This window comes from Mixophyes fleayi, chromosome 5 (genome assembly GCF_038048845.1).
Source record: "Mixophyes fleayi isolate aMixFle1 chromosome 5, aMixFle1.hap1, whole genome shotgun sequence".
Lineage (NCBI taxonomy): Eukaryota > Metazoa > Chordata > Amphibia > Anura > Limnodynastidae > Mixophyes > Mixophyes fleayi.
In genome coordinates this window covers 8,606,775-8,626,360 of record NC_134406.1, presented here as the reverse complement: position 1 = coordinate 8,626,360, position 19,586 = coordinate 8,606,775, and the positions used below count along the sequence as shown (strand labels likewise).

Genomic DNA, 19,586 nt, shown 5'->3' with positions numbered 1-19,586 from the left:
TAGAAGCAATTTACTCAACAGGATAAAACACAGTATTGCGGGGAAATGGCGTCGTCCTGCTTACTCAGCCGAAACCGTCTGAGGGTTGTAATAGGAAAAAAAAGCCGCTCAGCAGAAAATGCTCCTGATCACGTAAATGGAGAAAGAGATGGAAAAATAATTTCTCATTAAACACAAAGAAACACTGGATGAATCGCTGAAAGGCATGGTGGATCTTTACTACGACCCTTTTTAAGTAGCGGTCACCCACTTGAGTGGGTGATATATATCTTACAGAAGAACAAATGACACTTTCAATTGGCCACACAAACATTACTAAAATTCTCTGCCTTTCTGCAAAGACTTTACTGCTCTGAACGTGAATTTGCTTTACATGTTGTTAACTTAATAGTAGACACAACTCAAGCAGCCATTGTACTGGCAGAACCAAATCATTAGGATCTTCAGTGGATGGAACTTCTAAAGATTTGTTATGGTAATCCACAATAATTAATTCAGAGCTGAAAATCCGTTGTATTTGACTCGCAGATAGTAGAATGGATAAAGATTTGTGTAGTAGACAGGAGACAGTGTTGTAGCTCAGAGGGTGTGTCGATAACCAGTGGAAAACCTCAGAGCAGGGGTCAGTCCTGGGTTCTGTTTTATTTAATGTATTCATTAGTGATATTTCTATGTGTCTTTTTGCTGATACAAATATTTGCATCAGGGTTGATACCCCAGAAGTGTAAATCAAATGCATAGTGATTCAAAGTACTTAGAGGAATGGACTAAAGTCTGGAATCATAGATATGATATATCGGAATGTAAAATATGAAAGCAGAATACAGAATAAATGTCGGTGTAAGGTCAATAGTGACAGAGAAAGTGATACTGGCGTTCTAACGTCACATGATATGAAGGTCGGCGAGCATTGTGGTCAGCAGTGGGATACTTGGAGGTGTAGGAACAGATATTAGTAGCAGGAAGAGAAGACTAGGAAAGACATCACCTTGAGTACTGTGTACAGTTCTCAAAACTCCAAAAAGAGGACAGAGTTTGCTGTGCGGGCTGTGTCTCTAAATAGCGGGGCAGAGTAACACCTCTCTGGGGATGTGGCTGCACCACACTGGAGAGTGTAGAGGACTTTTAAAGTGAAAGCAAAGAGATGACTGACAGCTTTGCAGAAACACCTTGTGTGGGGTGTATGATTAATGGTCAGGGACCAGTGATGTCACAGTAACTGAAACAACTGCATTCTAAGCTTTCTGACCTGCATACACAGTGTTGTTTAACGATGATTCAAAGTCGTAATGCAAAATCAGAGCCAGGGCCCACATTACCCAAAAAAAAGGCAATGGCATGAAGAAACCCCTATGCACAGAGATAACCAAAACCCTTACAGCTTTTAGGAAAATGCAATAAGGTTGTGTAAAGAGTAATCCGTACGTAAAGTGTTGGTGAACTGAAGATACTGCTCAAATGTCTTAAGCTGCTAATAATAGCCTTTGTGAATTAAGTGGAGGTTAATTACAAAGCACAATACCAGCTCTGGCACCTATAGTTGTGCAAATGTGCCTAAATTTCAGCCACTGTACATTGGTTTGTGCAGCAAGATGAAGTGGCGCCAGAGCAGACGACTGCACAGTCAGAGGGAAGAAATAAATTGGGTGGAGTGAGGACGTTCCCTGCAACGTACATAGCGGGCACATCTATGCCCATCGTTTTGGGGAGCAGTGTAGAAAAGAGATTTAATTAAGAAAGTTCCATCCTTACTGCGCAGCGAAGCGCAAGGAATTTCCACTCTGCAAAACTACTTGAATTGTGCAGCAGCTTAATGAATGTGGCGGCATTATGACGCCGGAGTTTGGACTTAGTTGTGTTATACTTTATGGAAGAAACAATCTAACAATTGGATAATTCCTCATAATGTGAACATTTTATCCTGCGTTCAGCTAATGAAACGGTGGAACACATCCCATGTTTATGACGTGAAGCCTGTGGATCGTTTATTAATTGGGAATTGGAGGAAAATTGATAATTTCAATGTTAATAGCTAGAAAAGGTGAACACAATTATGGCACATATAACCCATCAACAGCCTGTTTAATTAGGAAATATCGTTTAACATGTTTTTATGACTTTATTAGAGGATTACACAGCACAAACTGCAAGATATTTGCATATGAAACTGTGACAGAGGTCAGTCGAGGTCATACCCTTTCAGCATTGAGTTACAGATATTCCATATTCTAAAGGATCCATGAAACCTATGATTGCCGCAGTAGGCCATACTAAGATTGTATGCTATCCTAGGCGTTTTAAGTACACCCTAAATCAATATTTCTCACACTTTCATACCCCTCTATCAACCCCCCCTCCTCCTCCACTGCTTTTGCCATGAAAAATAAGCTATTTGTAAGTAGGAAGTAAACAATAAAAAGACATAATTCATGATGCGTTTCTGGGATTTTGGCTCCACAAATGGCATTGGATAGCCCAAAACCTTCAGATAAATGTCTGACGGCCAGAACAAGGAGTAAGGGGGGCAGTCGTGTCACGTCTCATTGATTAATCTTGAAGCTGGATGATAGGTGCACGTTACTAAATACACTTGCCGACAGACCTCTACATGAAATGAGAATGGATGCAGGAAGCGTTCCGTAAAGTTAAGATGCATTTCATGTATTCTCTGTGTAGTCTGTCCGAAGCTCTCTCTGCATCTAGGGGGTGTAATACTACTGGCTCGGCTTTTATGTTGCAAGATGTTAAAGACTATTCTTGTGTTATCTGGAGCTTCTCTACCCGACACAAAGACTACTTAATCCAAGAGTTCTAATCTGGGGTTAATGGGACCCAACCTGTTGGCTATCAACAAGGCGCAAAACATAGGGGAGTCCATTATGAATGCCAGTCACACTCACAGGCTTTAAGCATGTAAGCATGACATATGATGGCAGTGGACGGCGAACGAGAGGAAGGATTTAACAGCGCACAGTGCAGAGAGAGCTTAGAGGGGCGTTCCAACACCTCTCTGCTCATTACATCATGAGATATGTGACTTTGGAAACTCTAAAAAATTTGAAATCATTAATAGCAGTCTGAAGAAACAAACCAAGGAAAAAGGGATTGCTGCTTTAACAACACAAAGGATTAGGATATTAGGTGAAAAACACTAGGGGCCACAACTCTGGAATTATTTTCTACTTTTGGACTTTCACGTGTTCACTTTAAATATCTAATCTATAGCTGGAAGTGGGGGGTAACAGGAAAAGTGCGGGTAGTGGGTAGAAGAGACTCACCTGGTTGCAGGAAGAGTACTGACACGGGTGAAGAACACTGATGGTTCTACGTCCACGTGAAGGCCGAGCGATAGGTTCCTGTAATATCCGTCTGCGTGACCCGGTCCTCCAGAGTATTTGAAATTCAAAATCCCTTCCAGTGTCTGCAGAGAAAAGGGTAAAGTAAAATATTTGCCAGGGACTCATCCTATTATACAACACTACAGTAGAGTATTAGGGTACAACAGATTATTCTGATTTTAAAGGGGGTATTTCACCTTCAAACGATTTAATTTATTGGCATGTACAGTCCATACCTAAACTTTTACTAATTACACTGCTTATTTTTTCTATCTTCTGTACAGTTTAGTCATTTAATTATCTCTTAAGACAAAGTTGTTTATTCCCTGTTGCAGTGGGATACGACAGCAGTTGTCCGTTATATTTCTGGGTGACACAAATAAATATGATCTGATATAAAGACATGGCTGACAAGCATCAAAGGAAAACAGAAAGTAAAACCAATGTATCTGTAAACGTCGCAGGGGCACGTGTACAACACAATAGGTGAATCTTAAGGTGGAAAACGTTTTCATGACAATTATGCCCAAAGATTGCAGACTGACGACAAACACTATTTCTGCTTCCGCTGGCTCCGGAATTATCAGGAGACGCATTGTTCCTGGGCTTACATTTTTTATTCTGCTTTCTTTTCCCCGAGAGACTATTTCACTAACAAAACAACATATGTTATACAATCTAACATGTCATCTAGACAGAAGTAATGCTTAACTGTAACAAGACACATCTTCCTGACAAGTCTGTGTTACTCTACCGTCTTTTCGGTGTCCCAATTCCACTCTTATTTTAGAATAATCAGAGGACCTGTTCCAAGAGCGCCCATCGTCATTTCACTACCTTGTGTGTGAAATCTTCCCCATACCTCTTAGATTGTAAGCTCATATGGGCAGGGTCAATTTCACCTTCTGTTTCCTGTAATTTCATCATGTCAGCGTTTTATAAATAGATGATGATAATGAAAATAAATATGGACACTGAATGAACAGAAGAGAACTGAATCTCCACTCAGATAAGGGAAAGGTTTGGGACCAATACTGCCAACTCCAGTACTGTGAGGCGGAGATGCTAACCACTGTGCGACAATGCTGCTGAGATAAATATGTCTTTAGTGTATATTTGAGTATCAGAAGTATCTTTTTTTTACTATCAATGAAAACACATCATCCTGACCCAGAAGTCACTAAATATTGTATCATACAAAGGTGGGAGAAAGTTTGCGTAACCTTAAGAAGCCAGTTTTATATTTACCTTAATATAATATGATGTTCAAGAATCTCCTAATAATAGATTAAGGTAATAGCATTAAAAATAACTATTTTACCCATGAATTTATATAAAGCATTGACTGATCTGGAGGAGTGTAGGGTCTAAAGCACCAGATGTGTCTGCATCGTGTCAATGTGTGTCATACGACCCATCAACTGACGCCTGGCAGAATGCAGGTTATATGGCAGGACAATCATCATCATCATCATCAGCTATTTATATAGCGCCACTAATTCTGCAGCGCTGTACAGAGAACTCACTCACATCAGTCCCTGCCCCATTGGAGCTTACAATCTAAATTCCCTAACATACACATACAGACTGAGAGAGAGAGAGAGAAACTAGAGTCAATTTGATAGCAGCCAATTAACTTACTAGTATGTTTTTAGTGTGTGGGAGGAACCCGGAGCACCTGGAGGAAACCCACTCAAACATGGGGAGAACATACTGTCAGGCGCCTTCCCTGACACCAATGAGGGAGTTCCTGCATCTATTCTGGGCCAGAGTATCAAGGTTCAGCTTCCGTATTCCTCATTTCTGCACCCTGTCGTACTCTTGGCTAGTGACCCGGATGATATTGGATATAAGGTGCCTTCCTGGTAACACAAAGGTAAACCCAGGCAAGGACTTCACCTCCACTTCACCTATTATCTGCTAAACACAAAGTGGAGGTGTCGCCCATAGCAACCAATCAGATTCTAGATCTCATTTATCCAATACATTCTAGAACAGTAATGGGCAATATGATACACTTGGGGGGCCGCACATTACCCCTACTCTCAGTAAAAAGGTTTAATCAATTTAATCAAAGGAAGAGACTCCTATATGTAATAACATCAGCGGGAATTTTATACAAATTTTACAAGCTATAAAAAACAAATCTAACAATAAAGCAGGAAGGAGCTGGGGGCCCGCAGGTGAAGGCTTGGAGGGCCACATGAGGCCTAAGAACGTCTGTTGCCCATCACTGATCTAGTAAATGATAGCTATAATCTGATTGGTTGCTATGGGCAACACCTCCACTTTTTCTTTTTAGAAAGTTTAATTAATCTACCCCGTGATGGTTGAAAAACCATTGATCAAGAATAACTTTTTGTTTTAGTTTCTTCTCTTTTTGCTTTTTATTTCATACTTTCCATCTAGAACAATTTTACACAGTGTTGAACATATCATTTCTCTGGCCCAGTTTCCCAAACCAAATGAGGCTACAATTTACTTTTTGTAACATGAACCCTGGGATAAAAAGAACGCTGGGATTGGAACTGGGGCCTCCGGCAAGTCTGACAGTGTCCTTGTTATATGGTCCGCGTACTTAACAACTGGGAAAACGTCTGAAAACTAGGTTACGGAGAAAAATGAGCAAAGTCAGTTCATTATACTTAAATGAAGAATGACAAAATAGAATTAGCTTTAACTGTAACTTTTACTCTTTTTTTTTTTTAACATTTTAAAAACAAATGACAATGTGTGAGTCCGCTATTTAAGTGTATATTCTGATTTTTAGAAATAGATATTATTTCATTTTTTTTTGTATTTCCCCGTCCCAGCCTTACAATTCCACAGAATGTGTAATATATCATAAACAAAACTGATGTGTTTGTTTTCCTTTCAAGTCATCGATTTAAGAATAAATAAATAAACATAATTGTTTGGATCTGGCAGATACATCCCATCCCATGACCCACTGTCTCCAGGGCATCCCACCCTCTATATACCCAGAACTTATGTGATTACACACGGGGCAGCACGGTGGCTTAGTGGTTAGCACTTCTGCCTCACAGCACTGGGGTCATGAGTTCAATTCCCGACCATGGAATTATCTGTGTGTAGTTTGCATGTACTCCCCATGTTTGCGTGGGTTTCCTCCAGGTGCTCCGGTTTCCTCCCACACTCCAAAAACATACTAGTAGGTTAATTGGCTGATAACAAATTGACCCTAGTCTGTCTGTGTGTCTGTGTATGTTAGGGAATTTAGACTGTAAGCTCCCATGGATTAGGGACTAATGTGAGTAAGTTCTCTGTACAACGCTGCGGAATCAGTGGCGCTATATAAATAAATTGTGATGATGATGATTACACTGCAGTGCCAACTAGTCACCTAATGATACTGCCCATGTGGATTTCTGAAGCCCTTATCTATGCCTCCCCTCCGGAAGATCCCGCTGGTGAATTTCCAAGGGGCAAGTGCAGGGTGTGTGACCAAGCGTTTCGCAATTCGCAGCCATGGTTTGCAGCAAATTGCGTTATCACAGCCCCGTCCATTTCACAAGCAGGCAAGTATCCTGAGCAGTGGCGGGTGCGTTCTGCAGCACAGTGCACCATGCACTTAATAAGCGCCCTTATAGAATCCCATAACATTGTGCCAAACATTAATGAGTTAGAGCGCTACAGACAACTTTGAAATTGTAATGGTCCAATGTGTGTAAACATTTTACAAACTGTAACATTCTGTAAAGAAGAAATCCAACCTGATCCTAAATTATAGGAATATCAAAGCCCCATGAAATGGGGTCTGAGCATTTCAGGCCATCAGTAATCTCATTCAGATCTATATACAGAGTATGATATATCAGTATTCAGCATGCACCGACTATGACAATGTCAGGTATGCACAAAAATTACAGTGTATGGAGACAACAACTGATGACAAGGCTACATCTAAATATAATTCAATTTCTTCCCCATATATCTCCTCATACACCAGCGTCAGTTAAGGCAGAGACAATGAAACACGATAGATAACTGTGTTCACTTTTCATCTAAACAAGGTAATTAATAAACGCCGGAGTCAGGTTTCCCATGCCTGTACGTAGGCGATGATGTCATGGCGAGAATTGTTATCCGGCTGGACAGGAATTAAACAGATCAGCAGTTCTCAGGATATTACAAAGTGCTGGAAAATTATTAATTCTCAAAAGTGCACCGTTTAGTAAACTGATCATCAGATAGAACTTCTGCAGGAAGACTTCTAGTGCAAGATAACTTCACGTGGGAACGTCTGCTAAATTGGTGATCCAGAATTTGAGGTCTCAATGACCTATGGGAAAGGTCTGCTAAGTCACATGCTAGTTACTATAGTCCAAGGAAGCTGACCTATAAAGCAGAGGATACGGCGGTAGAGCTTGTGGGAGATATTAGGTTGCCATCGACAAAGTTGTGGATTTACATCAAGCTTAAGTAACCTGATGCTGTGTTACTAGAAGTCACAGCATTGCCCGAGAGGCTGGCATTCATGCATTTTTAGTGCAATTCGTAGTGAGTTTGGTATCATGAGTATAGATAGTGAGATTGTACTAATGATTTACTGATTAATTTTCTTAGGTCGGGTGAATGCAGTACTGTGGGGCAACATACCACTGGTGGCCCGCTCACACCACTGCTTCCTGCACTCCCACTGCAGCCCGAGAGCTTGTGGAAGGAAAGGTGGCTCCCTCCGCCTACACCTGCTGAATTGTGGGACAATAGACACCTCTGGCTGCTAATTGATCAATGAAATGACAGGGTACACTGAGAATTGCTGGAGCTGCACTAACAGTGAAGAAGCATGTTGCAGAAGAGACACCAGAAGCAGAGGTGGGGCGAGTTAGACTTATAAAATCAAATTTGTGAGCAAACTCTAATTAATGGAACCTATTGATAATCAAGTACAAATGACATATCTCCAAACAGTCTTTTTTATTGGAAGCCAAAGGGTTTGTGGCAAACTGGAAAAATGGGTGTAGCCTCATACTGAATGGGCATAGTCTGGGTGCATCAAGGCACGGTTAAATTTGGCCCAATTTGTTTAATTGTGCATTGTCTGAATAATGCAAATTCCAAAGCAGCTGCTTTCGGGATTCAATTAGAAGATCCAGTGTTGGGTTTGGTTCAACTGGAAAAAGTTTCCAACTTTCTCAACTTACTGGATAAACTTAATTCTCATAAACTCTGGGTTCTACTCACAACATCGCTGCCACCACCAGTCCCACACAAAATCTTCTATTTAACGTAACACTTACACTGAGAATAAAACTGTTCATTCATCAGACAATCCTATAATTGTGTTTAACCGGAGAAAGGCATTCAATTTTTTTTTTTTTAAAAAAACTACTACTACTAAAGGCTTTTTATGCGTACATCAATCTTTGTATTTTTATGGACATTGTGGTGATGACAAAGTGATAACTATCCCAAGAAACACGTTGGTCATAAATCTGCTAATAAAACGTTATTGTCCATAAGCTCTGACATGGCTTTCAGGAATAAATTCCACATTCTGCTGATGTTGACTACTGTGACTATATTGATTTGAAGGTGATTTCAGTTTTCAGAAGTCTTGTGTCACCCTCAAAATAAGTGGATGGGAACATTATCACTTTTCCCAAAAAATATTTTCTATAGCAGTACCACAGTATTTCTGTTTTTGCTTTTAAGTTTCTTGGGAAGAGATATAGGCTGCAAAGAACGGGAATGAAAAACAGAGGAGAAAGAAAATAAAGAAGTTACATGAGGACGTTAAAGAGAGACGTGTTGACGTTTACTTTGTGAAAACACCAACAACTAGCAAAATAGCCGGTCTTCTACCCCTGGCAATCTCGCCAAGATGTAAACCAATCCCAGCAGGCGGAGCCATTCACGCTTTGCTGATGTCCCTGATTGGCTGCAGGTCACCTGTCTGGTAGTGTAAATGTAGTGTCTGGTATGTCTACGGGAAATAACCCAACAAACTTTCAAAGTCTCTATGCTTGAATGTCACCAGTGAAAGACTTGGGTATTCAAGGCCCCTCGAGTAATAATGTTCTAGATATGACACATGTCCCCAAAAAATTATTACTGATTTATAAAGTACCAAAATCCCTGTGTCTGCACAAAGTAGAACAAATCGGCCATTATAACAATTACAGTTTAACATTTACACAAACTTGGGAGACTCAACAAAAACAAGGCGATTATTCTGAACAGCTTACAATCTAAAGAAGTGGATAATCAGAAGCATGTACTAGATAAGTTAATTTGTCAAATAAGAAGTCAGCAAAATCTCATTTCCCTACTAATATATATCTATGTGTCTATTTGCTGTAAAGGCCCTGGTAAGTTCAGGGCCAACTGGATGACTTTTTGGTAACTTTAATAAGAAGCTAGATTCTGGTAGGACTGATATAACTCTCTCATCGCTCCACATGTGCTGCACCACTTTGCAAATCCTACACTGGCTTCCTGTGTCGTCCTGAATCCAATTCAAATAACTCATCCTTACCTACAACGCCCTCAACACCACCCCTACATACACCTCAAATCTCATATCAAAATACTCTCCCTCCTGCCCTCTTAGATCTACCTCTGACCTGCACCTTGTTTCGTCTCTGGTAACCACCTCTCACTCCCGTCTACAAGACTTCTCCCGTGCTGCTCCCCACTTATGGAATTCCTTACCATGCTCAATCAGACTTTCCCACAATCTTCAAATCTTTAGATGCTCTTTGAAAACCCATCTCTTTTTTAGAGGTGACCTTATCCTCGATAACATTATTCACACTGATGCACCATCACAACTATCCCAATCTCCACTCTGAGCCACACTCGTGCTTCGTTTCAGCTGTGCCCTCTTCCACTTAGAATGTAAGCTCTCTAATGAGCAGAGTCCTTCATACCCTCTGATTTCATGTCTGCGTTTATTTTGTCTATTTATCTACGTTCTGTTTTCCCTAATGCACGGCACTGTGGAGCACTGTGGCACCTTACAAATCTACCAAAATAATAATAATAATAATAATAATAATAATAATAATAATAATAATAATAATAGGACTGGAGTTACTCTTACCATTCTGTCAGTACAAAAGAATTCAAAAGCAAAAACAAAATATAATTTCCATTTCCATCGTTCTTGTAGCCAACAAACGATTATGTCATGTAGGATTTGGCTTATTACTCCTTGATTGTCATTGTGTTTTCCTTAATCATAACTTGTGATTTATGTTATAACATAGTACTGCAAAATAACGTCACACTTACTAGCTCGATTAGGAAAATGAAAAGACAACAGGTCTTCTTTTCATTTCTCCAGAACTAGAATTGATTATGCAGTGAGCTTTGCGTTTTAATGAAGGCTTGTAATGGGATATTCACACAGCGCACAAAATCAGCTGATCGATTTAACATTAAAACCAGAGCAAAATAGCAGAACATGCCATCCCCCATCCAACCATCTGTGCCTCTGTGTCCTTGCAAATTACCATTTGTGCTGGATGGAAAAAATATCTGATTAAAAAATATGTTTCAGAAGCGGAGAGCGGTGTGGGGCTGGGGCTGATGCAATCCTCGGGAAACATAAAAATTCACCAAAAATAGAGTATGTTTAGGCGTGAGATGGTAATGGATAGTTTGGGAGAAATGTCATCATATTATAAAATATAAACTGAAAGAGCAAATATAAATTTTTTAACTCTATTTGGGTTCTAAAATTAATATATTTACTGGGTGATGACTTGAAAATTGTCCACAAAAATGTAAGTATTCTACTTCAAGTGGACCTGCCAGTTATACATTACACCCCGAACAGACAAAACATAACATATGTTCCATTTGCAGAAGGTATAGTTCTTTAAAGCAGTGGCGCGCAATAATGCGGCCAATCTCCTGGAAAATCAGATTTTATTGTGTAATGTTCGTTAAAAAAATAATCGAATAAACGACTCATCATTATCATCACCATTTATTTATATAGCGCCACTGATTCCGCAGCGCTGTACAGAGAACTCACTCACATCAGTCCCTGCCCCATTGGAGCTTACAGTCTAAATTCCCTAACACACACACACACACACGCACAGACACAGACTAGGGTCAATTTTCATAGCAGCCAATTAACCTAGTTAGTGTGGAAGGAAACTGGAGCACCCGGAGGAAACCCACAAAAAACACGGGGAGAACATACAAACTCCTCACAGATAAGGCCATGGTCGGGAATTGAACTTATGACCCCAGTGCTGTGAGGCAGAAGTGCTAACCACTGAGCCACTGTGCTACCCAAACAAATACATAAATTCACATGACCTCTCTGAGCACAGCCTCAGCGCAAAGTACAGTTATTATGTTGCCCACACACGCTACAATATCACAGACAAAATCGGGCAACTGGTCCGATACCGCAGCTCGTACCACCAGGAAACAACCACCGTGTCGATAATGATGCTATTGAAGTTGGGAGGACGTCTATGAAGGCAGTCGGAAGATGACCAAGAGGCTCCTAGCGGATTGTGCGCATTAACAGACCGGAAGGGATCTGGTCACTTGATATTATCGCCAAACAGCCGGATCTCCTACAGTTGGCTCCCTATGAATGTTACTGCATTGGACATAAACTAGATTTTGTCCACGGACGTCAGGTTACTGCGTTTGTTTTAGATGGATCGACACAGGGCTCGATTAAGGGTTTAGGCCACCCTAGGTTAAAGCACTGGTAGTGCCCCCACGTCTTCCATGCCAGGCTAATACGCGGTGCGCAAAAAAGAACTTAAGTTAAAATATGACTTCCTTAAACAGCCCCCCCTCCACCAACAATGTTTACATTTGCATTAAACAACAAATAAATAAAATACTTCTTTGACTAACTAGGAATTAAATTATTAATTGCTGATACAAATTGTATTTTTATTCAAATGCTTCATTTTATTTATTGTCTTCAGCAATCTAGAAATATCGATTAATAGTAGGAAATCATAAAATAAATGTCGTTCTCAAACTCTCTATGCAATGGCTTTTATAATTTTTCAATTTACATTACACAGACAATACCATCCTGATCATTTATTCCCTATAATCTATAACTTGCATACGAAAAGGGCGATCCTTTGGGCGATTGAAGCGGACGTCTGCAGATAAATAGGGGAATAGAATGATACCAGACCTGGCATGTTTCCAGTGACCTGAACCTTAGATCTCACTAACGTGTGAATAACATTATAATATTTCACCATAAACTCTGCTACATTTGTTCATAAACGACTGTGGATTGGAACTATTATAAATATGAAGTATATATAAGTGAAAGTGTAAGTGTATGCGTGCGTTATTTATCGCGCTATTGCGTCATGACACGTGGCGTACTGATCGCAATTGCACAGTAAAACTATTAATCAATATACTTTTTCATCCAATTATTCGACTTTGACATGACTTAAAGCAATACGTGTGGATTTCACACTTACAGATACACAAATAGACTAATTAGTGCGGCATACATAGCAGCGCACTCAGTCTTCTCCCCATGTTTGCACCCAAACGCCGTCTGTGGACCACTGTCTGCTAAATATTGTCTGCTGCGTTCAGAGGCTGAGAGTGAGCCAGTCAACCTAGGTGAATACATTGAGAAGAAAGACTGCAGCATCTGAACTGCAGAACAGATCACATCTAATTAGGGAATTATACACACTTATAAAATCTGGGGTCCCGGTGATACGGATAACACCAAGAAGAACACTGGCAGGAGAAGCAGAAAATATCTTTCTACAGCCAGCGCTCAGAATTTAACTCTTCATATAGCCGCGTCTCAGTTCAATCTGTGCAAGATAATTGTCATGTCCATTCGTGTGTCTCGCCAAGTCACTGAGCGATAGAACTGCAGTCTCTCCTTTGTACAATATCACGCTGACAGCAACATCAAGCTGCAGCTAAAAATAGACACTGCTAAGCCACGCAGGGATATAAATAATGCAGCACTTATTTGATTATTCGCGTCTGACCACTCAGCAGAGCAATTCCTCCTGAACGACAAAGCTGTTCAATAAATTCAGGAGAGATTGGAAGGCGTATTTTTAACCTGCTGCAGCTAAAAATAGCCGCCTGGTAATGGAAGAGGGGATGTGATCTGAATTCCGTTTAGCTACAGGCAGCCCGTTCAACATGGGCATTAACAGACAGCTGAACGCAGGGTCACATGCAAACACATAAGAAGGGTGATATTGATATTATGAGAAGGGATTTTTTTTCACTGTAAATTATGTCATTGTTAAACAGAAAAAACACACACAATTTCCTTTTTTTAATTGTCTGTTTTATTGTAGTAATGAAGCAGGACAATGAAAAACCGAAAACAACAGGTATACAAAGAGTTTGTTAAATGCAGTAAGATGAATATAAAGAGTACAAATTTCAAACAGTAAAATATGTCGTCATAATGACAAATTGTACATAATACCAATGGAAATCCAGAAGAAACGTGGGTACAGTAAGTGACGGGGACAAGACGAAGACGACAGAAGGACGAGAATGTCGGATAGAGAGAGGAAAGGTTGGGAAGGTCAAACAGCCAAGGACATGAGTACAGATAGACATGGTCATCAATCCTTTTAAAGCACATCATTGAAGTGCTGGGAACAACACTATTGACAGGCATAATATCCATATATTTGTTTGCATTGGTAAATTCAAGCCAAGGTCGTCATGTAACCAAGTATTTCATTTATATTGGTCAGACCATTTATGATAGCGATCCTCAAACATTTCTGTACGACCTATTCAAGGTGACCGACCTCCTAATCTCAGGTCTTTGTTGGTGGAGTTGTATCAGAGTAAGAAGCACATTAACAAGATAAACAAAGAAGCCTTATACGTGGGAATGGGGAGAACGCTGAAATGAAGAAGAAAAACTGAAAACATTCCGCAAACACTTTTACGTATTTATGTTCCAGCTTCCAAAAGTCGGTATTACAGTCCACCTCCACCAGATATATAGAGAACAGTCAGGACCTTGATATCTCCAGCAAACTGACCTAAGGGTTCTATTCTAAGTGGTGAAAAGCCAAAATGTCACGTAAACGACAGCAAACATCTCTTTCAGCGATTTTTGCTATTTAAAAAAGGGGTAACCCCTAAAAAACCAGAGATTCTTCCGAACCTTAAGCCCAAAACTGGAGCTTAACGCTTGCCCCTTAGACATCTATGGGGACATCAATGGGGACATCTATGGGACAGCAGCACTAATCAATTTCCTAAGCTGCATTACTGGTCATTTACAATGGGATCCAGTTGAAGCCTCTCCGGATTCGCTGGATCTCTCCCTGGTGAAAGCATTATGTGCTTGAGCACATCACTTCCTCCTTTTGCCGGCTGCACAAAGCAGCCATTAAATAGTAAAAGACTTTGTGGAAGAAGGGGGTCAACCCCAGGGGTCCCAGAGCAGTTACCTCATTCTATTAACAAATAGACCCCTAAGGCTGAGGTATGTCCACTTAGTATTATCTGGAGTCCGGTGCCAATTTAGGATAATTTTGCAGTTAGTCTTTATTATAGACAAATTACATGAACTGATTTTAACTGATCTAAATATATTCACCCACTGTTCATGACCCATCTCCTCTGCCGAACATTCTGACTGCAATGGAAGATCAGAGAGTCCTTCCTGTCAGAATAAATTGGCAACGTGGCATGATTGGGTGTAGATTTTGTCAAGAACAAGTGTTCAAAGAAACTGTGGAGCATAAAGAATTCAAAGGAGAAGAAATTGTGTATCTTACCTCTCTGTCTGTATGTATTACCCAGTATTGTCTTATTAATGTTTGTTCCCAATTGTAAAGCACTACGGAATTTGCTGGCGCTATATAAATAAATGTTGATGATGATGATGATGATGATGATATCTGCTAATATCGCCAGAATAATCCAACAACTGGATATAGGTGATGTTCAAAGAGAGAACACAGATGTTAGACTGCACCAAGCCTTCAATGAACTGACGAGAAACTGGTAAGAAGAGGAACGCACTGCTGTGATTGTTCTTAAATATGGAAGCAAACAGGGAAAACTGCCTATCATACAAGTTAAACACACATAACATATATAAATAGGGTCCGGGAATTGTCTGAAGAGGACGTAACACTGAGTATATAATAACTGATTCACTGTTTATGTTAAAGTAGTTATTTTCCCACTTGGAGAGAACAATTATCTTGACCACATTCCCTCTTCCCCATCAGAGAGTATGTGGCCGCTTCCAAGAGGACAAATCTCTTTGTATCTGCTGCATCATAGACGAATGAGTAAGTGTAAGAATAGTAGCAGCTGTCAGTGGGATATACACACCCAGTTATGTAACTGTCAGATTTCAACTGAAAATGACAACTGGAGTTGAAAAGTGGAGATGAGATAGTGAGATTGTTACATTCAGTGCTTCTGATATAGATTAGTGTATTTTAAAATTGGACAGGAGACAAAATTAGTTGTGACCGTGATACGGATAAACGAGGTCACCAGCAAATTATGCAATTATATTCTGTCACTGACCCGCCTGGAATCTAAATATGGCAGGATTTTGCCCACAAGAGATTCCATACAAGGGTTATGAATAGACAAAGGGTGTCCTTGCCTCATAGGGTTGTAAAGAAAACCACCCACTAACCTGAATTCTGTCAGAGGGAGAGGAATACAGGGTCAGGACAAGTTTTATACATTATCCTTCAAACCCAAATTTTTGCAGGGAGATGCGTAGGTACTTGCAGTTAATTTGATCAAAAGACTTGGCAGTGTTGACTGATAGAATAAAATATTCCTGAATAAATTATTTAGATGGATACATAGTGTTGAGAACATACATAAAGTTACCCTGGTACAAAGTGCAACAACGTGGATAAAACAAAGAATTAAACAGTTGGCTAAAAATTTTGTATCAACATTAAGTGAAGACATAGGGCGATAATTTAGACATCTACAGCGATCTTTCCCCAGTTTGGGAATAACAGCGATGAGCAGATGATACTAGTAGATCCAATGGGGATGAGATGGAAATATCATCATTTCAATTAAAGGAGAAGTCAATTGCTTTTTAAAAAAGACTTATAAAATTGGAGAGAAAAGTCATCTGGCCGCATTAGGTGTTTCCTTACTGGCCTCACCCCATTCCACCCGCCCAAATTGTGCATTGATCTGTTCAAGGTCGTCTCTAGAGAGCAAAGAAAACCAGTAAAAAAAATTATTAAAATAATGAGTTATTTGGTGTTTCTGATTTAGGAATCTGTCACATCTATTACTTTCCATGTCGTATTTTTTAGTAGCGAATGCAAAGGTTCATCTGGTAGATGTATAGAGCAGTCTTCAGTTTGTGTCTCAGGAGTGTACTTTGCTGGAGGGTAAAGGGTGAGAGATGCTTTTTGTGCAGTATTTACCCAAATGTTCTCTCCTCTCCCTGCCCCACTGTTTTCCATACACATAGACCTCTGATTGTGTACTTGGGACTTCAGATTCCCCTATAAATCATCGCCTCCAGCAAGACTACTGCAGATTAACATTTAATGATGTGTATTCCCAAGAAACTGCTCTTTAGGGTACTGGATATCAAATGTGGCTTAGTAAGTTAAACTGAGCCATCTTTACTCGTCATAAGCTGAACCAAAGCTTGAACATCTAGGGGGTAAATGTATCAAGCTGAGAGTTTTCCGGCGGGTTTGAAAAGTTGAGATGATTGATAAAGCTTGTTTAAGTGAAACGTACGTTGGGGGTTTTTTGGGTAATTGACGCCATTATTGACGTCATACCCGGAATTGGAGCCAGTGAGTGGCGGTGCCGCGAGCGCTCTCCTACCACTTATCAATGTGGTTAGTGCTTTAGTTTTATTTAACAATAGCGCTGTTCATTTATAAGTATGGGAACGCTGGGTCATCAATATAGCCATTTCATGTACTCCCAATAGATCAGACTATATGCACGAATATCATATCCGGCTTCACTAACAATATGGATAATAAGGGAGAGATGTAATATCTGATAGGGACCACATTTTTCAATTAGATGCTGTTGGGTATTTCATAGTAATTAATACAGCTGTACATTATCTATATCATCTCAGCATCTATTGTAGGTCTTTGGGATTATTAAATTCTTTCTTACTAGCATTTACAGGCTATATTGGAGAAGATTTGATTAGAATTTCTTCTCAATTTATACTGAACAAGGGAGGATCTATTTGTGCATAACATTTTTGGGGGAGTAATGTGAATAGACATCTTTTAATATATTTAACGAATTTGTTCTGTATCCACATTATTATTATTTGTAACAATATTATTCATCCCCAGATCCCTGAGATCATTATTGGTATTTTTCATTTATGCACCAATACATATTTCCTCCCCATGTTTCTCCTATTATGAGTGATATTTATACTAATTTTTCACCTGCCCAGATATAATATATACATTTTTTAATAAAGGTGACAATTAGTTTGGACTACATTTGATTCAGTATATGACCCTTGCTTTCCCATCTGGCTCCACTGTCCATGGTCTTTTTAATACACCACTATATTTTTTCTTTTCACATATAATCTATTTCTTTCTTTTAATATTTCACTTTTTACCAATGAGGTTTAATATCATCATTTGGAGAGATATGTTTTTATGACTATATGAATCAATAAAGGCATTTGCCCATAACAAGAATTTAATTTAAATATAACCATTTGTCTTGGTTTGGATAGGAGTGCTCTGACAATCCATTTTTCTCTCTCTTTTTGTTCTAGCAAAGTAGAGATGTTGCCTATAGCAACCAATCAGATTCTCGCGCTCCGGGGCGTGCCTAGCGCTTTTGAAGCATTAGGCTGCTCCGTTCTCCGCGCCAAAAACCTTAATTGCCGTGCGCACTGCACCCTCTGTCATGCAGTGAACAGAATACTTAACAACTTTCCCATTGATCTGGACAAAGCTGTTCTGATCGGAAAGGTGGGACAGAGCAATCAAATCGGGACAGTCGGTTGGTATGATAACTGCACATAGATGTTATGGGCACTTTAACAGGTGGAATTATGTGTACACACATTTGTGACAATCCTTTTGTGGGACGAATAAATACGTTTGACGGTCAGGTCCCTATGTCCCTATTAATTAGGTCACACTATGGCTGCCCCCATTGGGTTTGACATCAGCGGCGTTACAGCAAGATGCAGAGGTAGCGCACAGCGAGAGAGAAGATATTGCAGTAACGGGAAACATAAAACTCAACAGCAGAGATGAGATATAAAATCAGAACACAGCGCACAAGTCCTCCGTCACCTATAGGGGAATCTTTCTAGATTTGGTGCCTTTATGTTGTTGTTATGTTTTTATTCTCCTTCTATTATCCAGTTGTTATAACGTAATAATGTGGTCGGACTATGCAGCAGACTTTTGTAAAGACTTGGCAGAGCCCAAGAAAAGCCATCAGGTAATTTAGTGGTGATAAATTTGCCAGGTGTCGGGGTCTCCAACGCCGGCCGCTATGGACCTCGGCCCTATTAGCATTAACCTGTAGTGTGGATAAACGGGCAAATCATTTAGCATTGCATCGATTTGCTGCTTAGAATTTTTCAGGCCTTAATTGCGTTTATTCATCATTGTTCAGACCGAAGGTTTCTCTGCAGCAGAACGACCAGTGATCAAATCCACAATGCAATACGGATGGTCGGGAAAAACAGCGCAGGATGGTGCGTGTGGCGCGAATACGTTATCCATCTGCATTTGGTTGCAATCAGAGGCGGGCTGGGACGGGGGGCAGGTGGGCATCGGTCCCCCGGGCCGCTCAATCGAACCACTGTTAGGGCCGGCCGCCCAGTCCCCCGATGCAATATTTCTGTGTAATAACCGGCGCATCACGTGTCATGTGATGCGCCCCCCCCGGGCTGAAACCTACCAGCCCGCACCTGGTTGCAATACGCTACAGCAAATGCTGGCTCTATACCACTAAAGGAGAATAGTCAAATAAAATTACTATACTGGATAAAAAACTGTTCTTGCAGACTTAAATTGAGGAAGCCTTGTGCAAATTGCAAATAAGTACAAACAAGTTGACTATTGCTCATTAGGGTGATTAGAATTAGTTAGTAAGCTAATGCCCTCCAGAACCTACTGGTAGGGGTGGAACTTAGTGTTTGAGAATGGCTGTGGGTTTAGAACAGTGATGGATAACAGGTGACACTAGGGCCTTTTGTGGCCCTCCGAGTCTTCTCCTGCGGCCGCCAGCTGCCTCCTGCTTTAC

General features: G+C 40.3%; 1 protein-coding gene across 3 annotated transcripts in view; it reads right to left on the bottom strand.

Annotated features, from left to right (window-relative positions):
* The window catches only part of TRAPPC9 (trafficking protein particle complex subunit 9), a 456,795-nt gene that overhangs the window by 268,538 nt on the left and 168,671 nt on the right, over nt 1–19,586 (bottom strand). For all 3 annotated transcript variants that reach the window (XM_075211675.1, XM_075211674.1, XM_075211676.1), the window contains exon 18: nt 3,279–3,421. In XM_075211675.1, the coding sequence (XP_075067776.1) occupies nt 3,279–3,421 (143 nt within the window). The remainder of the gene's footprint in view (nt 1–3,278; nt 3,422–19,586) is intronic.